The sequence below is a fragment of the Pseudophryne corroboree genome, chromosome 6 (genome assembly GCF_028390025.1).
Source record: "Pseudophryne corroboree isolate aPseCor3 chromosome 6, aPseCor3.hap2, whole genome shotgun sequence".
In the NCBI taxonomy this organism is placed as follows: domain Eukaryota; kingdom Metazoa; phylum Chordata; class Amphibia; order Anura; family Myobatrachidae; genus Pseudophryne; species Pseudophryne corroboree.
In genome coordinates this window covers 579,592,396-579,616,809 of record NC_086449.1, presented here as the reverse complement: position 1 = coordinate 579,616,809, position 24,414 = coordinate 579,592,396, and the positions used below count along the sequence as shown (strand labels likewise).

Here is a 24,414-nt window from a genome sequence, read left to right as displayed (position 1 = left end):
CAGCTCGGCCGGGCACAGATTCTAACTGGAGGAGGGGCATAGAGGGAGGAGCCAGTGCACACCAGATAGTACTAAATCTTTCTTTAGAGTGCCCAGTCTCCTGCGGAGCCCGCTATTCCCCATGGTCCTTACGGAGTCCCCAGCATCCACTAGGACGTTAGAGAAAAATAAAAAAAATTAGCCTTTTCAATGATGAATATTTCTTTTGAGTGTAAAAAAAAATTTCTGCATGATCAGATTCTTTCGTTTAGCTCTGATTGTTTCACACATTGCTCACTGTCATCACAATAAAAAAAGGGGGCAAAACTGAATGTGCTTCCAGACGTGTAGTAAAAAATTAGACCATAGTTTATTTGAAGAGATTATTGTACCTTCATAACATTAACAAAAAGCAATGCAACTTTGTACTTTGAGAACTAATTCCCAGTGAAGACACTCACTTAATATTTTCTAGGTAGCACTGCAGACGCTTTGAGAAGTGTCAGGAGTAGCAGACTGAGGGGTGCATGTTTCAAGCGATGAAAAAAAAAAGTTGCCCATAGCAACCAACCAACCTTCTTTTACTTATTTTACAGACTGTACTTGATAAATGCTACCTCAAAGCTGATTGGTTACCATGGGCAACTTCTCTACTCTTTCACTGCTTGATAACATCAACCCCACAGCTCCTTATTGGCTTCATCTCCATGTATGAAATATGGGAATACTGTGACAAAACGGAAGGGAAAAAAAATTAAATAAAAAAATAAATAAAAATCTATAAATTTACACTTAAAGTATTAAAGAAAAGAAATGCAAATCACAGTAGAGATGGTACATGCTTAGAAATGATGTAACCTCACAAGCTGGATGTCATCCCCCAATAATCTTCAATGTACACATTTAACACACAGGAAAACTCTAAAATGTTTTTAATATCTGGAATAAATTATAATCTGGAATATAGTCCAGTCGGGACATACAGTATACTAGTGACATGAAGGCATCTAAGCAGGGAGACCAGTCACTATATATTGCCTTTATTACACTACAGGGGGGAAGGGTCGGCAATTACCATGACCCCTTCAATCCTGAAGTGACATCCTTCACACACACTCTTCAAAACTGGATCCGCTGAAAATCCATTAATGATGGAGACAGCTGCCGATCTTTCTCCTTTGGTCTATTTAGAAAGTAACAAGGAAAAAATGGTAAATTTAAAAACAAAAAATGCTTTATACAGAGTCAGGAAAGGTGTTTCATTTTGTCTCTCAAACAAAAATGACAACAGTTCTACCCCCTCACAAAACCTGTTTGAGGGGTAGATGTGGGTGTAAACTCCGTAGAGGTGGTTCTTCCTTTGCCAAGGTGGAGAGGCATGCAAGGCAATGCTCTGCAAATGCCTCCTGAAAGTGGACAGATTATTTGTCACTCTGAAAATACCAAATGGGACCCTGCACATCTCTCTGCATTCTAATGTTCGTGGTCATCTGGCCTTCATCCCCTTCCAATAGGGAGAGACGATTCACTGCTACATGCTTGCCTGGATACAGTCAGTAGCAGCAGTCATTAAGGAAAAAAAAATGTGTTTCAATGAGAATTGGTATCTCTCATTCCTCCCTACCTGGCTTATTATCTCTCTTCCTTCCCCAAATTTCCTTGGGGAAATAAAAATAGATATTTGTCATTCGTCTGTGAGATCCTGTACAAAGAGAAGCTGTGAACGGCTGAGTCCAGCTTCCTGGAGGGTGGGAGGCACAGGGACTTCCTCAGTAGGAAAGCATGGCAGCACCCTTCTAGGAAAATTTGCCACTATCTGGAACTGCTCAGGTGTCTCTTTCAAAGAAAAAAGAAAATCATGAATCACCTGAAGGGAAAAAAAAAAAAAAAAAAAGAGAGAGAATTAGGTAATTTGCTTTTTCTATAATAGTAAATTGCATTGTAATCTATATATTAAAAGCAGGATGACCCTTTTAGTTGTGACATTTCTAGGATGCCACATCATATACCAAATAAAGATCTCAGTTCATTGATTCATTGTAATTAGTTGCTTCACTTCAGAGTTATGGCAAAAGTCCGCCTGCCATTTACAATGCATCATTGTGCTCTGGAAAATGTGACAGTTGGTGAACTCTCCCTGTGCCCCTGCCAGGTGACCTGGAACATGTGACAGTTATTTGCAGCCACCCACTAAGCAGGGATTTTTCTAAATTTGACTACTAATAGGACGAAAAGGGGTAAAATGTCCCGCCAAACAAACCTTTACCAAGTTAAAACTGGGAATATCAGCTAGTTACATTTGATTACACAAATTAAAGATTATTAAATCTAAAATTGTGCACATTTCTATGATATTACACTTGGGGGCAGATGTATTAAGCCTGGAGAAGGGATAAAGAAGTGATAAAACAGTGAAAAGTGCAAGGTGACAGCGCATCAGCCGGTCAGCTCCTGTCAATTTACATATTGGAGCTGACTGGCTGGTGCGTTATCACCTTGCACTTATCCCTTCTTTATCCCTTCTCCATGCTTAATACAACTGCCCCTTTGTCTCTATGGTTCGCTGTGTCCATTAAAAAAGGGTAGAAGTGTGGCAGATAAGAGCACAGCCTATGGGGAACTTACCGATAGCGATTGTGTGAAGAGGAATCTTCGCTCCACTCTGGTGTCATTTGGCATCTTGAAAATTATTTTCACACTATTAGGATGGTCCAGTAGCGGTTCTGCTGGGAGACCCTCTGACCTGCGCTCCTTCTCTTCCTGCAAGTTCTGTTGAGGAATATATAGTGTAACTAGACAGTAACAACACACATTTATAGTAGCGTCACACTGCATCGACTGAACGCTGCACTTTTTAGACAGACAACAAAAGAGTTTATAAGAGCTGATATTGTAATACCTCCCAACCAAACACTTCAAATCAGAAGACACTGCATGTAGCATTTTTACAGCAAAATCACTTGTTAGCACCTGGGCAAACTGGCCTTTATCAATGTTAAACAAGAGTCACTTCCTACCATGTTTCACTGCTATAAAATGCAGACACAAGCACATGATGAATGTGTGTTATAATGGGAATCTCTTACAAATTGAAGTAAAATAGAAAGCAGTGACAGTGTGAGCTTGCTGAAAGAAGGCCTGTATCCAACCATTGAAAATGTGGTAGCATCATGAAATGTAGCGAGTAAAGTGCATCTGCACCCTGGTACAGCTCTGAAGTTATAGCCAATATCCACAATGCTTATAGAAGACTCAATTTTGTTCACAGACCGTAGAATAAGCTTTTCTGGATGGGATGATGAATGGGATCTGAATGTATATATTACACTACTGTATATTGCTGATGTTATAGGTAGTGGACATTAAATTTCCCTTAAACTTCTCCCTGCTTAGCCTGTAGCTTTTATTACTACTGTTAGGTTTGTTCTGTTCCCTTCAATAAAATAAACTGCCACTTGAAATACACATTAGAATTAGTTCCACATTATACACAACACCTTCTTTCCACAAGTACCGCCAAAGACAATGTGTATTACATTACCCTTTTCTTCCTTTCTTCTGCCTGCTGTCTAAGCTGTGCCTCCTCCTCCTCTCTTCTTTTCTGTTCTTGCTTCTCTCTCTTCTTACGTTCCTTCTCCTGGTCCGCACGCAGGGATGCCAAATACGCCTCATCCTGCTGTTGTCTCAGTACTTGAGTTTGGTTCCGTTCCTCCCTGAAAATGCCACAGATCTTAGTCTGGTACGTGGAACTTGCCTCCCAACACAAGATGTGCTAAAACACAGTTATGGTTTAACGTTTTTGCTTGATACAGTTGGAAAATTTGTGGTGCGCTTGGGACCATGTGTTTTTGTTTTTTAAACACATAAAATGTAGCTTTTTGAAACCTTTCCAAAGGTATAATAAAATAACCTAAACAAAAAAAAATTATCACCAGCATTAACAGACTGGTATACATTAACAAACAGGTGTTGTGGCTAACCAATCAAGTGTCCCGTTCACTGCATACCTCCCTACACAACAAACCTTTCAGCTGTACTTTTCAAGTTTGTAAAGGATACAACCTGGAGCACAAATCTAAAGAGCTCAGAGTTTGTATTTCCGATTCTCACCATTAAAATTTTAATGAGCAAAAGCGAATTATCTTTCCATTGTTCACTTACAAATTATAATAAATTAACAGTAACTAAATATCTGTCGTGAAGTAGAACTTATTATTTATTTATTATCAGTTTCTTATATAGCGCAGCAAATTCCGTTGCGCTTTACAATTTGAAATAACAAAATGGGTGATAAACAGTCAGAGGTAGGAAGGCCCTGCTCGCAAGCTTACAATCTATAGAGAAATAGGCATGTATGCACAAGGAAAGGTGCTATCTATTGCATAGAATGAGAAGACATGTGAGGATATGTGTGGACTGTACAGAGTGGATGCAATTTGATAAACTTATGTTTGTTCTCAGACAGCTTCACCTTTTATAATCTCCCATACCTTACGAGCATAAAGACGCTTTAAGAGAAAGCTAGCATTGCCCCTTGAACCAAATCTGTCCCAAAGATATTGCTTAAAAGACGTGTTACTTATTTCTAGCTTTATTTGCATAATCTAAAGCTAGTGATTTGCTTTCAGTGACCTATGCAACTACATATATATTTGGACCGAAAATAAAAGGCTTTTTGCATCTTTAAACGAGTCTGCTGAGTGCCGCCATTATCAAGCATTGTTACAGGAGTGTTTATTCCCTGGATGGCACCGCAGCAAGTAACTGCTTCCCACAAATGAGTGCCGAGCCTCTCCAAGTGTTATATATATATATATATATATATATATATATATATTTTTTCAATTTTCTAACAACGCTTCATCTCTCTATGTGCAAATGCATTCTTTTATGAATGTTACTGGTGAGACACATATGTAAACATACCTATATAGAATCTATGCACAATATTAGTCTTCATTTCATGGGTGTTCTTGAGAAAACCAGCTGCAAAAATTCCCTGTTAATACTAATGTACAAAATAATGTCCTGAAGTAGGAGTATGGACTCTCTAGTAGAGATGAGCGCCGGAAATTTTTCGGGTTTTGTGTTTTGGTTTTGGGTTCGGTTCCGCGGCCGTGTTTTGGGTTCGACCGCGTTTTGGCAAAACCTAACCGAATTTTTTTTGTCGGATTCGGGTGTGTTTTGGATTCGGGTGTTTTTTTCCAAAAAACCTAAAAAACAGCTTAAATCAGTGGTTCCCAAACTTTTTTGAATCATGGCGCCCTAGAGTATCAGAATTTTTTTCACGGCACCCCATGGCCAATAATTTCTTATTGAGAAATTTAGAAAGAAATATTAAATTAAGTAGATTGTGTTTGTGTCCTCCTTAGGGTCAGTTGTGTGGTGAGGGACAAGATTTGCTTCTGTTTGGCCACATATTTTATTACTGGCAGCCACCAGCACTGGTTTTGCCTATTATATTGACCATAAATAATTTGAATTGGTCCTGGACCACCAACCCAGGGCACCCCTGCAAGTGTCCCGAGGCACCCCAGGGAGCCACGGCACACAGTTTGGGAACCACTGGCTTAAATCATAGAATTTGGGGGTCATTTTGATCCCAAAGTATTATTAACCTCAAAAACCATCATTTCCACTCATTTTCAGTCTATTCTGAATACCTCACACCTCACAATATTATTTTTAGTCCTAAAATTTGCACCGAGGTCGCTGGATGACTAAGCTAAGCGACCCTAGTGGCCGACACAAACACCTGGCCCATCTAGGAGTGGCACTGCAGTGTCACGCAGGATGTCCCTTCCAAAAAACCCTCCCCAAACAGCACATGACGCAAAGAAAAAAAGAGGCGCAATGAGGTAGCTGTGTGAGTAAGATAAGCGACCCTAGTGGCCGACACAAACACCGGGCCCATCTAGGAGTGGCACTGCAGTGTCACGCAGGATGTCCCTTCCAAAAAACCCTCCCCAAACAGCACATGACGCAAAGAAAAAAAGAGGCGCAATGAGGTAGCTGTGTGAGTAAGATAAGCGAACCTAGTGGCCGACACAAACACCGGGCCCATCTAGGAGTGGCACTGCAGTGTCACGCAGGATGTCCCTTCCAAAAAACCCTCCCCAAACAGCACATGACGCAAAGAAAAAAAGAGGCGCAATGAGGTAGCTGTGTGAGTAAGATAAGCGACCCTAGTGGCCGACACAAACACCGGGCCCATCTAGGAGTGGCACTGCAGTGTCACGCAGGATGGCCCTTCCAAAAAACCCTCCCCAAACAGCACGACGCAAAGAAAAAAAGAGGCGCAATGAGGTAGCTGTGTGAGTAAGATAAGCGACCCTAGTGGCCGACACAAACACCGGGCCCATCTAGGAGTGGCACTGCAGTGTCACGCAGGATGTCCCTTCCAAAAAACCCTCCCCAAACAGCACATGACGCAAAGAAAAAAAAGAGGCGCAATGAGGTAGCTGTGTGAGTAAGATAAGCGACCCTAGTGGCCGACACAAACACCGGGCCCATCTAGGAGTGTCACTGCAGTGTCACGCAGGATGTCCCTTCCAAAAAACCCTCCCCAAACAGCACATGACGCAAAGAAAAAAAGAGGCGCAATGAGGTAGCTGTGTGAGTAAGATAAGCGACCCTAGTGGCCGACACAAACACCGGGCCCATCTAGGAGTGGCACTGCAGTGTCACGCAGGATGGCCCTTCCAAAAAACCCTCCCCAAACAGCACATGACGCAAAGAAAAATTAAAGAAAAAAAGAGGTGCAAGATGGAATTGTCCTTGGGCCCTCCCACCCACCCTTATGTTGTATAAACAGGACATGCACACTTTAACCAAACCCATCATTTCAGTGACAGGGTCTGCCACACGACTGTGACTGATATGACGGGTTGGTTTGGACCCCCACCAAAAAAGAAGCAATTAATCTCTCATTGCACAAACTGGCTCTACAGAGGCAAGATGTCCACCTCATCATCATCCTCCGATATATCACCGTGTACATCCCCCTCCTCACAGATTATCAATTCGTCCCCACTGGAATCCACCATCTCAGCTCCCTGTGTACTTTGTGGAGGCAATTGCTGCTGGTCAATGTCTCCGCGGAGGAATTGATTATAATTCATTTTAATGAACATCATCTTCTCCACATTTTCTGGATGTAACCTCGTACGCCGATTGCCGACAAGGTGAGCGGCGGCACTAAACACTCTTTCGGAGTACACACTTGTGGGAGGGCAACTTAGGTAGAATAAAGCCAGTTTGTGCAAGGGCCTCCAAATTGCCTCTTTTTCCTGCCAGTATAAGTACGGACTGTGTGACGTGCCTACTTGGATGCGGTCACTCATATAATCCTCCACCATTCTTTCAATGTTGAGAGAATCATATGCAGTGACAGTAGACGACATGTCCGTAATCGTTGTCAGGTCCTTCAGTCCGGACCAGATGTCAGCATCAGCAGTCGCTCCAGACTGCCCTGCATCACCGCCAGCGGGTGGGCTCGGAATTCTGAGCCTTTTCCTCGCACCCCCAGTTGCGGGAGAATGTGAAGGAGGAGATGTTGACAGGTCGCGTTCCGCTTGACTTGACAATTTTCTCACCAGCAGGTCTTTCAACCCCAGCAGACTTGTGTCTGCCGGAAAGAGAGATCCAAGGTAGGCTTTAAATCTAGGATCGAGCACGGTGGCCAAAATGTAGTGCTCTGATTTCAACAGATTGACCACCCGTGAATCCTTGTTAAGCGAATTAAGGGCTCCATCCACAAGTCCCACATGCCTAGCGGAATCGCTCCGTGTTAGCTCCTCCTTCAATGTCTCCAGCTTCTTCTGCAAAAGCCTGATGAGGGGAATGACCTGACTCAGGCTGGGAGTGTCTGAACTGACTTCACGTGTGGCAAGTTCAAAGGGCATCAGAACCTTGCACAACGTTGAAATCATTCTCCACTGCGCTTGAGACAGGTGCATTCCACCTCCTATATCGTGCTCAATTGTATAGGCTTGAATGGCCTTTTGCTGCTCCTCCAACCTCTGAAGCATATAGAGGGTTGAATTCCACCTCGTTACCACTTCTTGCTTCAGATGATGGCAGGGCAGGTTCAGTAGTTTTTGGTGGTGCTCCAGTCTTCTGTACGTGGTGCCTGTACGCCGAAAGTGTTCCGCAATTCTTCTGGCCACCGACAGCATCTCTTGCACGCCCCTGTCGTTTTTTAAAAAATTCTGCACCACCAAATTCAAGGTATGTGCAAAACATGGGACGTGCTGGAATTTGCCCATATTTAATGCACACACAATATTGCTGGCGTTGTCCGATGCCACAAATCCACAGGAGAGTCCAATTGGGGTAAGCCATTCCGCGATGATCTTCCTCAGTTGCCGTAAGAGGTTTTCAGCTGTGTGCGTATTCTGGAAACCGGTGATACAAAGCGTAGCCTGCCTAGTAAAGAGTTGGCGTTTGCGAGATGCTGCTACTGGTGCCGCCGCTGCTGTTCTTGCGGCGGGAGTCCATACATCTACCCAGTGGGCTGTCACAGTCATATAGTCCTGACCCTGCCCTGCTCCACTTGTCCACATGTCCGTGGTTAAGTGGACATTGGGTACAACTGCATTTTTTAGGACACTGGTGAGTCTTTTTCTGACGTCCGTGTACATTCTCGGTATCGCCTGCCTAGAGAAGTGGAACCTAGATGGTATTTGGTAACGGGGGCACACTGCCTCAATAAATTGTCTAGTTCCCTGTGAACTAACGGCGGATACCGGACGCACGTCTAACACCAACATAGTTGTCAAGGCCTCAGTTATCCGCTTTGCAGCAGGATGACTGCTGTGATATTTCATCTTCCTCGCAAAGGACTGTTGGACAGTCAATTGCTTACTGGAAGTAGTACAAGTGGGCTTACGACTTCCCCTCTGGGATGACGATCAACTCCCAGCAGCAACAACAGCAGCGCCAGCAGCAGTAGGCATTACACTCAAGGATGCATCGGAGGAATCCCAGGCAGGAGAGGACTCGTCAGAATTGCCAGTGACATGGCCTGCAGGACTATTGGCATTCCTGGGGAAGGAGGAAATTGACACTGAGGGAGTTGGTGGGGTGGTTTGCGTGAGCTTGGTTACAAGAGGAAGGGATTTACTGGTCAGTGGACTGCTTCCGCTGTCACCCAAAGTTTTTGAACTTGTCACTGACTTATTATGAATGCGCTGCAGGTGACGTATAAGGGAGGATGTTCCGAGGTGGTTAACGTCCTTACCCCTACTTATTACAGCTTGACAAAGGCAACACACGGCTTGACAAATGTTGTCCGCATTTCTGGTGAAATACTTCCACACCGAAGAGCTGATTTTTTTTGTATTTTGACCAGGCATGTCAATGGCCCTATTCCTCCCACGGACAACAGGTGTCTCCCCGGGTGCCTGACTTAAACAAACCACCTCACCATCAGAATCCTCCTGGTCAATTTCCTCCCCAGCGCCAGCAACACCCATATCCTCCTCATCCTGGTGTACTTCAACACTGACATCTTCAATCTATCAGGAACTGGACTGCGGGTGCTCCTTCCAGCACTTGCAGGGGGCGTGCAAATGGTGGAAGGCGCATGCTCTTCACGTCCAGTGTTGGGAAGGTCAGGCATCGCAACCGACACAATTGGACTCTCCTTGTGGATTTGGGATTTCGAAGAACGCACAGTTCTTTGCGGTGCTTTTGCCAGCTTGAGTCTTTTCAGTTTTCTAGCGAGAGGCTGAGTGCTTCCATCCTCATGTGAAGCTGAACCACTAGCCATGAACATAGGCCAGGGCCTCAGCCGTTCCTTGCCACTCCGTGTGGTAAATGGCATATTGGCAAGTTTACGCTTCTCCTCCGACAATTTTATTTTAGGTTTTGGAGTCCTTTTTTTACTGATATTTGGTGTTTTGGATTTGACATGCTCTGTACTATGACATTGGGCATCGGCCTTGGCAGACGACGTTGCTGGCATTTCATCGTCTCGGCCATGACTAGTGGCAGCAGCTTCAGCACGAGGTGGAAGTGGATCTTGATCTTTCCCTAATTTTGGAACCTCAACATTTTTGTTCTCCATATTTTAATAGGCACAACTAAAAGGCACCTCAGGTAAACAATGGAGATGGATGAATACTAGTATACTTATGGATGGACTGCCGAGTGCCGACACAGAGGTAGCTACAGCCGTGGACTACCGTACTGTACTGTGTCTGCTGCTAATATAGACTGGATGATAATGAGATGTAGTATGTAATGTATAAAGAAGAAAGAAAAAAAAAACCACGGGTAGGTGGTATACAATTATGGATGGACTGCCGAGTGCCGACACAGAGGTAGCTACAGCCGTGGACTACCGTACTGTACTGTGTCTGCTGCTAATATAGACTGGATGATAATGAGATGTAGTATGTAATGTATAAAGAAGAAAGAAAAAAAAAAACCACGGGTAGGTGGTATACAATTATGGATGGACTGCCGAGTGCCGACACAGAGGTAGCTACAGCCGTGGACTACCGTACTGTACTGTGTCTGCTGCTAATATAGACTGGATGATAATGAGATGTAGTATGTATAAAGAAGAAAAAAAAAAACCACGGGTAGGTGGTATACAATTATGGATGGACTGCCGAGTGCCGACACAGAGGTAGCTACAGCCGTGGACTACCGTACTGTACTGTGTCTGCTGCTAATATAGACTGGATGATAATGAGATGTAGTATGTATGAAGAAGAAAAAAAAAACCACGGGTAGGTGGTATACAATTATGGATGGACTGCCGAGTGCCGACACAGAGGTAGCTACAGCCGTGGACTACCGTACTGTACTGTGTCTGCTGCTAATATAGACTGGATGATAATGAGATGTAGTATGTATAAAGAAGAAAGAAAAAAACCACGGGTAGGTGGTATACAATTATGGATGGACTGCCGAGTGCCGACACAGAGGTAGCTACAGCCGTGAACTACCGTACTGTGTCTGCTGCTAGTATAGACTGGATGATAAATAATGATATAAAAAATATATATATATCACTACTGCAGCCGGACAGGTATATATTATATAATGACGGACCTGCTGGACACTGTCTGTCAGCAGAATGAGTTTTTTAATTTTTATAGAATAAAAAAACACCACACAAGTCACACGACGAGTGTACTTTTTCAGGCAGACAATCACAATATACTATACTGGTGGTCAGTGTGGTCAGGTCACTGGTCACAGTGGTCAGTGGTCAGTCACACTGGCAGTGGCACTCTGGCAGCAAAAGTGTGCACTGTTTAATATGTACTCCTGGCTCCTGCTATAACCTATAACTGCTCCCCAGTCTCCCCCACAATTAAGCTGTGTGAGCACAGTCAGATATTATACATAGATGATGCAGCACACTGGGCTGAGCACAGATATGGTATGTGAGTGTGACTGAGTCACTGTGTATCGTTTTTTTCAGGCAGAGAACAAGAACAGAACGGATTATTAAATAATAATAAATTATAAAACTGCACTGGTGGTCAGGTCACTGGGTCATCAGTCACTAGTATAACTCCTCCTAAGCTCCAGTAAGTAAATGAAGTGTCTCACTCTCACATTTATTTTAATTTCTAAACGGAGAGGACGCCAGCCACGTCCTCTCCCTATCAATCTCAATGCACGTGTGAAAATGGCCGCGACGCGCGGCTCCTTATATAGAATCCGAGTCTCGCGATAGAATCCGAGCCTCGCGAGAATCCGACAGCGTGATGATGACGTTCGGGCGCGCTCGGGTTAACCGAGCAAGGCGGGAAGATCCGAGTCGCTCGGACCCGTGTAAAAAAACATGAAGTTCGGGCGGGTTCGGATTCAGAGAAACCGAACCCGCTCATCTCTACTCTCTAGGTTGCATAATTTAAAAAAAAATGTGTATTTTGTGGTTTTGGGGCAGCTGTGAACTGTAACGAGCTCATATTTTCTTCTGTGCTTATTTTTTTTTTTTTTAAGAAGGATTCACATAATCCTTACTGTTTTCTGAGGGCTGCGCATGCTATATCAGGCTATTGTCTATGGGGGGGAACTAGCGGTACTGGTTTTGTTTCAATAGCAGGACCACATGAAATGTTACTGTTTGATATAGAACCAGTGTTGTCAACAGAATTAAACACCACCTGCTCCTGTGTTTAGGCTTTTTTCAGCCATGGCTTCTGATGGACACGAGTTCCGTTCACTGTACCTAAATATTATACCTTTTTAAAAAAAAAAGCAAACAACTTTCGTCTGTTACCTATTTAATGATCTTTAGGTTGGGAGACTAGCAGCAAGCTTACATATATAGGAAATTAATGGTTATTGATATGTTAAACCAAAGTAAGTATTTCCTAATATTAGAAACCATTATAAACTGCTTCATACCTATTAAGCTCTTTAGCTTCGGTTAATCACTGTGGCAGTCTGATTAATTTGGTCGAACAGTAAGGTTTGTGAGCCCAAACTATACTATGAAAATCAGTTTGACTGAGAACCACAGTGAAATGCATGACCTTTGGAGAGCAGGTCAGGAAGTGCTAAGGACAAGTCACCCATTTCTGTTAAGATCTGATTGGATAACCTTTTGCCTAAAAATCTGCTTTTTATTTAGCTCGCCAGGTGGGTAGCCAAATTGCACAGAGCTGACCATTTCCCAATCGCACCTTATAATGTGCATCTTAAATGCTGAGGCATAGCATGTCCATATTTGCAGTACCACATTGTGCATTTGTACAGAAATATATGAGAGAGAGAGAGAGAGAGAGAGAGAGAGAGAGAGAGTCTGTTTTATTGATTTACCGTTCCAGTCGCTCTGACACTAAGTATGTCTGGTTAGCCTCCATGATAAATGTCAGCTGGTTAATTAAGTCCTGCGGCTGAATTAAACCTTCCAGCCTACCAACAACAGTCATCCTACGGTCCTTCAGCATGATCATGGCAAGGAAGGGGTAGGTATTCTCACGCAGGGCCTGGGAAACTGTTTTATATGAAATTCAAGATTTTAGTTATTCCTACATTAAACAATTTCCTAACATCCACATATACATAGAAAAATGGTACGGTAATAAACTCACCTCTGAATCCCTCTGGCTTGTTGGTGGAACATGCCCAAAATAACATTCTGCTATTGACAAAATGAGTGACCTCTGACGTGCAAAGGGTGTTCCTGTAAGAAGAGTCAGTAGTTGACCACACTAGCCCCAAGTAAGTTAACATTTAAAATACTAAAAAATAAAAAAAACACCCAAGAGACAGACCCACCTGCAAAATTCATCAGAATCTTGATGATCTTCCCCATGTAGATATACTAACAAGAAGCGCAGCTCCTGTTTGGCATCATTTAGGCCCTAAATGAAGACACAATGCATTAAAGTGCCAATAAAAGACAACAAACTGTCTACTAATTGAATAAAAGTATGTGTATGCTTAAAATAAATCTCATGGGCTATAGATGTGCAGTACAGGATCTAGTGTACATTAAAGCATACACCAATGTATATGTAATAGGGTCCGATTTCTGGAAACCGTTGTGATTTTCAAAACTTCAGATTTAAAGAGGCAGCCTTTTACATTAATGCAGACTGGCATAATGGCCAAAATCACACCCTATTACATATATATCTAAAAGCTCATGTTCCTCTCCCTCTATTCCTCAGTGAACACCTGGGGTTCAGTATTTTTCTTATAATGCCCCAAAAGACAAAACCAATGGTACAAAGAAAAGGGAGAGATGAGAGCAACATTCTCTAAACAAAAGCACCAAAACACTAACAAATATAGCAGAGAAAAAAAAAAAAAAGTGCGTAATAGTAGGATGTAAAGCGCAACAGAACACGCTGGAGTTATATGTAAGTAACTGATAATAAAAGGATAGGGTATCCAGAGTCCCCCAATGGTCTGAGGAAAAAAAAATAAGAATTTACTTACCGATAATTCTATTTCTCATAGTCCGTAGTGGATGCTGGGGACTCCGTAAGGACAATGGGGAATAGCGGCTCCGCAGGAGACTGGGCACATCTAAAGAAAGCTTTAGGACTATCTGGTGTGCACTGGCTCCTCCCCCTATGACCCTCCTCCAAGCCTCAGTTAGGATACTGTGCCCGGACGAGCGTACACAATAAGGAAGGATTTTGAATCCCGGGTAAGACTCATACCAGCCACACCAATCACACCGTACAACTTGTGATCTGAACCCAGTTAACAGCATGATAACAGAGGAGCCTCTGAAAGATGGCTCACAACAATAATAACCCGATTTTTGTAACAATAACTATGTACAAGTATTGCAGACAATCCGCACTTGGGATGGGCGCCCAGCATCCACTACGGACTATGAGAAATAGAATTATCGGTAAGTAAATTCTTATTTTCTCTAACGTCCTAAGTGGATGCTGGGGACTCCGTAAGGACCATGGGGATTATACCAAAGCTCCCAAACGGGAGGGAGAGTGCGGATGACTCTGCAGCACCAATGAGAGAACTCCAGGTCCTCCTCAGCCAGGATATCAATTTTGTAGAATTTTACAAACGTATTTGCTCCTGACCAAGTAGCTGCTCGGCAAAGTTGTAAAGCCGAGACTCCTCGGGCAGCCGCCCAAGATGAGCCCACCTTCCTTGTGGAGTGGGCATTTACAGATTTTTGGCTGTGGCAGGCCTGCCACAGAATGTGCAAGCTGAATTGTACTACAAATCCAACGAGCAATAGTCTGCTTAGAAGCAGGAGCACCCAGCTTGTTGGGTGCATACAGGATAAACAGCGAGTCAGATTTTCTGACTCCAGCCATCCTGGAACATATATTTTCAGGGCCCTGGCTACGTCCAGCAACTTGGAATCCTCCAAGTCCCTAGTAGCCGCAGGCACCACAAATAGGTTGGTTCAGGTGAAACGCTGAAACCACCTTGGGGAGAAACTGAGGACGAGTCCTCAATTCCGCCCTGTCCGAATGGAAAATCAGATAAGGGCTTTTTCAGGATAAAGCCGCCAATACTGACACGCGCCTGGCCCAGGCCAGGGCCAACAGCATGACCACTTTTCATGTGAGATATTTTAACTCCACAGATTTAAGTGGTTCCAACCAATGTGACTTTTGGAACCCAAAACTACATTGAGATCCCAAAGTGCCACTGGAGGCACAAAAGGAGGCTGTATATGCAGTACCCCTTTTACAACGTCTGAACTTCAGGGACTGAAGCTAGTTCTTTTTGGAAGAAAATTGACAGGGCCGAAATTTGAACCTTAATGGACCCCAATTTCAGGCCCATAGACACTCCTGTTTGCAGGAAATGTAGGAATCGACCCAGTTGAATTTCCTCCGTCGGGCCTTACTGGCCTCGCACCACGCAACATATTTTCGCCAATTGCGGTGATAATGTTTTTGCGGTTACATCCTTCCTGGCTTTGATCAGGATAGGGATGACTTCATCCGGAATGCCTTTTTTCCTTCAGGATCCGGCGTTCAACCGCCATGCCGTCAAACGCAGCCGCGGTAAGTCTTGGAACAGACAGGGTCCTTGCTGGAGCAGGTCCCTTCTTAGAGGTAGAGGCCACGGATCCTCCGTGAGCATCTCTTGGAGTTCCGGTTACCAAGTCCTTCTTGGCCAATTCGGAACCACGAATATAGTGCTTACTCCTCTCCATTTTATCAATCTCAGTACCTTGGGTATGAGAGGCAGAGGAGGGAACACATACCCTGACTGGTACACCCACGGTGTTACCAGAGCGTCTACAGCTTATTGCCTGAGGGTCCCTGGACCTGGCGCAATACCTGTCGAGTTTTTAATCATGTGGAAGACTTCTGGGTGAAGTCCCCACTCTCCCGGGTGGAGGTCGTGCTGAGGAAGTCTGCTTCCCAGTTGTCCACTCCCGGAATGAATACTGCTGACAGTGCTATCACCTGATTTTCCGCCCAGCGAAGAATCCTTGCAGCTTCTGCCATTGCCCTCCTGCTTCTTGTGCCACCCTGTCTGTTTACGTGGGTGACTGCCGTGATGTTGTCCGACTGGATCAACACCGGCTGACCTTGAAGCAGAGGTCTTGCTAAGCTTAGAGCATTGTAAATGTCCCTTAGCTTCAGGATATTTATGTGAAGTGATGTCTCCAGGCTTGACCATAAGCCCTGGATATTCCTTCCTTGTGTGACTGCTCCCCAGCCTCGCAGGCTGGCATTCGTGGTCACCAGGACCCAGTCCTGAATGCCTAATCTGCGGCCCTCTAGAAGATGAGCACTCTGCAACCACCACAGGAGGGACACCCTTGTCCTTGGTGACAGGGTTATCCGCTGATGCATCTGAAGATGCTACCCGGACCATTTGTCCAGCAGGTCCCACTGGAAAGTTCTTGCGTGGAATCTGCCGAATGGGATTGCTTCGTAGGAAGCCACCATTTTACCCAGAACCCTTGTGCATTGATGCACTGAGATTTGGCTCGGTTTTAGGAGGTTCCTGACTAGCTCGGATAACTCCCTGGCTTTCTCCTCCGGGAGAAACACCTTTTTCTGGACTGTGTCCAGGATCATCCCTAGGAACAGAAGACACGTCGTCGGAACCAGGTGCGATTTTGGAATATTGAGAATCCAATCGTGCTGCCGCAACACTACCTGAGATAGTGCTACACCGACCTCCAACTGTTCCCTGGATCTTACCCTTATCAGGGAATTGTCCAAGTAAGGGATAACTAAAATTCCCTTCCTTCGAAGGAATATCATCATTTCGGCCATTACCTTGGTAAAGACCCGGGGTGCCGTGGACCATCCATACGGCAGCGTCTGAACTGATAGTGACCGTTCTGTACCATAAACCTGAGGTACCCTTGGTGAGAAGGGTAAATTTTTACATTAAGGTAAGCATCCTTGATGTCCCGAGACATCATGTAGTCCCCTTCTTCCAGGTTCGCAATCACTGCTCTGAGTGACTCAATCTTGAATTTGAACCTCTGTATGTAAGTGTTCAAAGAATTTAGATTTAGAATCGGTCTCACCGAGCCGTCCGGCTTCGGTACCACAACAGTGTGGAATAATACCCCGTTTCCTGTTGCAGGAGGGGTATCTTGATTATCACCTGCTGGGAATACAGCTTGTGAATGGCTTCCAAAACTGTCTCCCTGTCAGAAGGAGACATCGGTAAAGCCGACTTTAGGAAACGGCGAGGGGGAGACGTCTCGAATTCTAATTTGTACCCCTGAGATATCACCTGAAGGATCCAGGGGTCTACTTGCGAGTGAGCCCACTGCGCACTGAAATTCATTGAGACGGGCCCCCTACCGTGCCTGATTCTGCTTGTAAAGCCCCAGCGTATACTGAGGGCTTGGCAGAGGCGGGAGAGGGTTTCTGTTCCTGGGAACTGGCCGATTTCTGCAGCCTTTTTCCTCTCCCTCTGTCACGGGGCAGAAATGAGGAACCTTTTGCCCGCTTGTCCACGAAAAGACTGCGCCTGATAATACGGCGTCTTCTCATGTTGAGAGGCGACCTGGGGTACAAACGTGGAATTCCCAGCTGTTGCCGTGGCCACCAGGTCTGAAAGACCGACCCCAAATAACTCCTTAATAAAGCAATACTTCCAAATGCCGTTTGGAATACGCATCACCTGACCACTGACTTGTCCATAACCCTCTACTGGTAGAAATGGACAACGCACTTAGACTTGATGCCAGTCGGCAAATATTCCGCTGTGCATCACGCATATATAGAAATGCATCTTTCAAATGCTCTATAGGCAAAAATATACTGTCCCTATCTAGGGTATCAATATTTTCAGTCAGGGAATCCGACCACGCCAACCCAGCACTGCACATCCAGGCTGAGGCGATTGCTGGTCGCAGTATAACACCAGTATGTGTGTAAATACCTTTTAGGATACCCTCCTGCTTTCTATCAGCAGGATCCTTAAGGGCGGCCATCTCAGGCGAAGGTAGAGCCCTTACAAGCGTGTGAGCGCTTTATCCACCCTAGGGGGTGTTTCCCAACGCACTCTAACCTCTGGCGGGAAAGGATATACTGCCAATAACATTTTAGAAATTATCAGTTGTTATCGGGGGAAACCCACGCATCATCACACACCTCATTTAATTTCTCAGATTCAGGAAAACTACAGGTAGTTTTTCCTCACCGAACATAATACCCCCTTTTGGTGGTACTCGTATTATCAGAAATGTGTAAAACATTTTTCATTGCCTCAATCATGTAACGTGTGGCCCTACTGGAAGTCACATTTGTCTCTTCACCGTCGACACTGGAGTCAGTATCCGTGTCGGCGTCTATCTCTGCCATCTGAGGTAACGGGCGCTTTAGAGCCCCTGACGGCCTATGAGACGTCTGGACAGGCACAAGCTGAGTAGCCGGCTGTCTCATGTCAACCACTGTCTTTTATACAGAGCTGACACGGTCACGTAATTCCTTCCAACAGTTCATCCACCCAGGTGTCAACCCCCTATGGGGTGACATCACTATTACAGGCAATCTGCTCCGTCTCCACATCATTTTTCTCCTCATACATGTCGACACAAAAGTACCGACATACAGCACACACACAGGGAATGCTCTGATAGAGGACAGGACCCCACTAGCCCTTTGGGGAGACAGAGGGAGAGTTTGCCAGCACACACCAGAGCGCTATATATATATAGGGATAACCTTATATAAGTGTTTTTCCCCTTATAGCTGCTGTATAGTTAATACTGCGCCTAATTAGTGCCCCCCTCTCTTTTTTAACCCTTTCTGTAGTGTAGTGACTGCAGGGGAGAGCCAGGGAGCTTCCCTCCAACGGAGCTGTGAGGGAAAATGGCGCTTGTGTGCTGAGGAGATAGGCTCCGCCCCCTTCACGGCGGCCTTTTCTCCCGCTTTTTTTAGGAAAACTGGCAGGGGTTAAATGCATCCATATAGCCCAGGAGCTATATGTGATGCATTTCTTTAGCCATATAAGGTTTAAAACGTGTTTTATTGCGTCTCAGGGCGCTCCCCCCCAGCGCCCTGCACCCTCAGTGACCGGAATGTGAAGTGTGCTGAGAGCAATGGCGCACAGCTGCGGTGCTGTGCGCTACCTTATTTGAAGACAGGAACGTCTTCTGCCGCCGATTTTTCCGGACCTCTTCGCTCTTCTGGCTCTGTAAGGGGGCCGGCGGCGCGGCTCCGGGACCCATCCAGGCTGAACCTGTGATCGTCCCTCTGGAGCTAATGTCCAGTAGCCTAAGAAGCCCAATCCACTCTGCACGCAGGTGAGTTCGCTTCTTCTCCCCTTAGTCCCTCGATGCAGTGAGCCTGTTGCCAGCAGGTCTCACTGAAAATAAAAAAACCTATTTAAACTTTTACTCTAAGCAGCTCAGGAGAGCCACCTAGATTGCACCCTTCTCGTTCGGGCACAAAATCTTAACTGAGGCTTGGAGGAGGGTCATAGGGGGAGGAGCCAGTGCACACCAGCTAGTCCTAAAGCTTTTACTTTGTGCCCAGTCTAATGCGGAGCCGCTATTCCCCATGGTCCTTACGGAGTCCCCAGCATCCACTTAGGACGTTAGAGAAATTACACTTAAATACAAAAATCATACTTCCCTGTCATCCAATTGGAGGACATTGGAATACCATGGGGATGTCCCAGATCTATCCCTAAGAGAGTTGCATAATACTGTGGACGCTAAAGCATGAGATCCGGAGAAGACTGAAGATGTGCATCAAAAACCACCGAGCAGAGCTGCATGCCCACTACTTATCTCGGTATGGTAAAAGAACAACATATAACTTGGGCATGACTAAAGTACCAGCCAATCAGCTACAAAATGCCATGTTACAGGATGTGTTTGAGAAGTTAAGGGCCCCAATCACTACAGCGACATGTCGGACCCTCATGTCGCATAACATTTCCCTTGAACCGCCCAGCAGCCTCCCGGGTGGCAGGATCGCATAGGATACATCGTATGCGGCCTTTTGCTTATGATGTATCTTATACGATCCCAGCCATGCCTGCGGGATCCGAGAAATCATGAGTGCAGCACTAAAAACCTAGGGGCTCCGATCCGATGCTCACAGGACCGCACATCGGATCGGATGTAAAAACACATCTGATTTGCCACTTTCCATCCGGTTTATCGAAATCGGATGAAATCGGGCACTATCGTTGTAGCTTATGGGGCACTTTACAGTAAGAGCTGGTTGGTTGGTACACTCTCTACAAAGCTTACATAGACCCCTTTAACTCGGTCCACTTTATCACTTTACAAGGCTTAGTACATCTGCTCCTCAATACCTTACAAGGAGGTGTGGAAAAGCTGGGATTGATTGTCTCAAGTTTTGGGACTTGCTACATGCCCCATTTTCATTCAAACTCCAGTATGAGTACAATTAGGAAATATGAGTGTGAGAACTGTTATATACAATTTTTAATTTTAAAGTAGTGAAAGGTGTGAAGTGAGCCATGGAGAAGATGCTCATGGCAAACAACCTGCATTGAAGTAACATTTATAATTTGAATACTATACAATTGTACAGAGCAGCTGATTGGTTGTAATGGGCAACTTCTCCACAGGCTCACTTCTCCACTCTTTTCACTGCTTCATGAATAGAACCCTTAGAGTGTGAGTAGACCGATTTAATATTTATCCTGTTTTTGAATATAATGGCAATTATATTTTATTACATCTTCGGAACAGTGATTACTACCTCCTGTAGAAAAAAAGTAATGGATTAAAAGGCTTGTGTTAAATGGCTTCTTACCCATATCACATCAAGTAACGGTAGATTAACCAACTGGTGGTTGGATACTTGTTATTTAATTTCCCTTGTAAAAATAAGATTTTACTAACCGCTAAATCTATGTCTCGTAATCCGTAGTGGATGCTGGGGACTCCGTAAGGATCATGGGTATAGACGGGCTCCGCAGGAGAAATGGGCACTTTAAGAAAGAATTTAGGTTCTGGTGTGCACTGGCTCCTCCCTCTATGCCCCTCCTCCAGACCTCAGTTAGAGAAACTGTGCCCAGAAGAGCTGACAGTACAAGGAAAGGATTTTGGTAATCCAGGGCAAGATTCATACCAGCCACACCAATCACACCGTATAACATGTGAAAACAACCAGTTAACAGCATGACAAACGACAGAGCATCAGGTCAAACCCTGATGCAACCATAACATAACCCTTATTGAAGCAATAACTATATACAAGTATTGCAGAAGAAGTCCGCACTTGGGACGGGCACCCAGCATCCACTACGGACTACGAGAAATAGATTTACCGGTAAGTAAAATCTTATTTTCTCTAACGTCCTAGTGGATGCTGGGGACTCTGTAAGGACCATGGAGATTATACCAAAGCTCCCAAACGGGCGGTAGAGTGCGGATGACTCTGCAGCACCGATTGAGCAAACAAGAGGTCCTCCTCAGCCACGGTATCAAACTTGTAGAACTTTGCAAAAGTGTTTGAACCTGACCAAGTAGCCGCTCGGCCAAGTTGTAATGCCGAGACCCCTCGGGCAGCCGCCCAAGAGCCGTCCACCTTCCTAGTGGAATGGGCCTTAACTGATTTTGGCAGCAGCAATCCAGCCGCAGAATGAGCCTGCTGAATCGTGTTACAGATCCAGTGAGCAATAGTTTACTTTGAAGCAGGAGAACCAAGCTTGTTGGATGCATACAGGATAAACAACGACTCTGTTTTCCTGACCCTAGCCGTTCTGGCTACATAAACCTTCAAAGCCCTGACCACATCAAGCAACTCGGAATCCTCCAAGTCAAGGTTTATATGAAAAGATGAAACCACTTTCGGCAGAAATTGTGGACGGGTCCGCAATTCTGCTCTATCCACATGGAAAACCAGATAGGGGCTTTTATGTGACAAAGCCGCCAACTCTGACACACGCCTAGCCGAAGCCAAGGCTAATAGCATGACCACCTTCCACGTGAGATATTTCAACTCCATCGTTTTAAGTGGTTCAAACCAGTGGGAGTTCAGGAAACTTAACACCACGTTAAGATCCCAAGGTGCCACTGGAGGCACAAAAGGAGGCTGAATATGCAGCACTCCCTTTACAAACGTCTGAACTTCAGGTAGAGAAGCCAACTCCTTTTGAAAGAAAATGGATAGGGCCGAAATCTGGACCTTAATGGAACCAAATTTTAGGCCCAAATTCACTCCGGACTGTAGGAAGTGAAGGAAACGGCCCAGCTGGAATTCCACCAAGCAACATATTTTCGCCATATACGGTGATAATGTTGAGCTGTAACATCCTTAATAGCCTTTATCAGCGTAGGAATGACCTCATCCGGAATGCCTTTCTCTGCTAGGATCCGGCGTTCAACCGACATGCCGTCAAACGCAGCAAGTCTTGGAACAGACAGGGCCCCTGTTGCAACAAGTCCTGTCTTACAGGAAGAGGCCACGGGTCCTCTGTGAGCATTTCTTGCAGATCTGGATACCAAGTCCTTCGTGGCCAATCTGGAACAATGAGGATTGTTCTCACTCCTCTTTTTCTTATTATCCTCGGCACCTTGGGTATGAGAGGAAGAGGAGGAAATACATAGACCGACTGGAACACCCACGGTGTGACCAGGGCGTCCACAGCTATCGCCTGAGGGTCTCTTGACCTGGCGCAATACCTCTGTAGCTTTTTGTTGAGGCGGGATGTCATCATGTCCACCTGTGGCAGTTCCCACCGACTTGTAATCTGTGCGAAGACTTCCTGATGAAGTCCCCACTCTCCCGGGTGGAGGTCGTGTCTGCTGAGGAAGTCTGCTTCCCAGTTGTCCACTCCCGGGATGAACACTGCTGACAGTGCGCTTACGTGATTCTCCGCCCAGCGAAGAATTCTGGTGGCTTCCGCCATCGCCACCCTGCTCCTTGTGCCGCCTTGTCGGTTTACATGAGCCACTGCGGTGATGTTGTCTGACTGAATCAGAACCGGTTGGTCGTGAAGCAGATTCTCCGCTTGACGTAGGGCGTTGTATATGGCCCTTAGTTCCAGAATGTTGATGTGAAGGCAAGTCTCTTGACTTGACCACAGACCTTGGAAATTTCTTCCCTGTGTGACTGCTCCCCAACCTCGGAGGCTTGCGTCCGTGGTCACCAGGACCCAGTCCTGAATGCCGAATCTGCGGCCCTCGAGAAGGTGAGCGCTCTGCAGCCACCACAGGAGTGACACCCTGGCCCTGGGGGATAGGGTGATTAACTGATGCATCTGAAGATGTGATCCGGTCCACTTGTCCAGTAAGTCCCATTGAAAGGTCCTCGCATGGAACCTGCCGAAGGGAATGGCCTCGTATGATGCGACCATCTTTCCCAGGACTCGAGTGCAGTGATGTACTGACACCTGTTTTGGTTTTAATAGGTTCCTGACCAGTGTCATGAGTTCCTGAGCTTTCTCTATCGGGAGATAAACCCTTTTCTGGTCTGTGTCTAGAATCATGCCCAGGAAAGGCAGACGAGTCGTAGGAACCAACTGCGACTTTGGAATATTCAGAATCCAGCCGTGTTGCCGTAACACTTGCAGAGAAAGTGCGACGCTGTTCAGCAACTGCTCTCTTGATCTCGCTTTTATGAGGAGATCGTCCAAGTACAGGATAATGGTGACCCCTTGCTTCCACAGGAGTACCATCATTTCCGCCATTACCTTGGTAAATATTCTCGGTGCCGTGGAGAGACCAAACGGCAACGTCTGAAATTGGTAATGACAATCCTGTAGCACAAATCTGAGGTACGCCTGATGAGGTGGATAAATGGGGACATGAAGGTATGCATCCTTTATGTCCATTGACACCATAAAATCCCCCCCCCCCCCTCCAGGCTTGTGATGACCGCTCTCAGCGATTCCATCTTGAACTTGAACCTTTTCAGGTATATGTTCAGGGATTTTAAATTCAATATGGGTCTGACCGAACCGTCCGGTTTCGGGACTACAAACATGGTCGAATAATAACCCCTTCCCTGTTGAAGGAGGGGAACCTTGACCACCACCTGTTGAAGATACAATTTGTGAATTGCAGTTAACACTATTTCCCTCTCGTGGGAGGAAGCTGGTAGGGCCGATTTGAGGTATCGGTGAGGGGGCATCTCTTCGAATTCCAGCTTGTATCCCTGAGACACAATTTCTATCGCCCAGGGATCCACCTGGGAGTGAACCCACTTGTGGCAGAAATTTCGAAGACGTGCCCACACCGGGCCTAACTCCGCCTGTGGAGCCCCAGCGTCATGCGGTGGATTTTGTAGAGGCCGGGGAGGACTTCTGTTCCTGGGAACTAGCTGTGTTGTGCAGCTTCTTACCTCTGCCCCTGCCTCTGGCAAGAAAGAAGGCACCTCGGACTTTCTTGTTTCTTTGTGATCGAAAGGACTGCATTTGATAATACGGTGCTCTCTTAGGCTGTGAGGGAATAAAAGGCAAAAAAATTGACTTTCCAGCTGTAGCTGTGGAGACCAGGTCCGAGAGACCCTCCCCAAACAATTCCTCACCCTTGTAAGGTAAAACCTCCATATGCCT

At 45.6% G+C, this 24,414-nt stretch overlaps 1 protein-coding gene across 1 annotated transcript in view; it reads right to left on the bottom strand.

Annotated features, from left to right (window-relative positions):
* Positions 1-896: 896 nt before the first annotated feature.
* FAF2 (Fas associated factor family member 2) overlaps positions 897-24,414 on the bottom strand; it is a 108,988-nt gene continuing 85,470 nt past the window's right edge. The window contains exons 6-11 of the mRNA XM_063927909.1: positions 13,231-13,316; positions 13,044-13,135; positions 12,769-12,946; positions 3,521-3,692; positions 2,605-2,748; positions 897-1,846 (exon numbers count right to left, since the gene is read on the bottom strand). Coding sequence (XP_063783979.1) covers positions 1,664-1,846; positions 2,605-2,748; positions 3,521-3,692; positions 12,769-12,946; positions 13,044-13,135; positions 13,231-13,316 — 855 coding nt within the window. The 3' untranslated portion in view covers positions 897-1,663. The remainder of the gene's footprint in view (positions 1,847-2,604; positions 2,749-3,520; positions 3,693-12,768; positions 12,947-13,043; positions 13,136-13,230; positions 13,317-24,414) is intronic.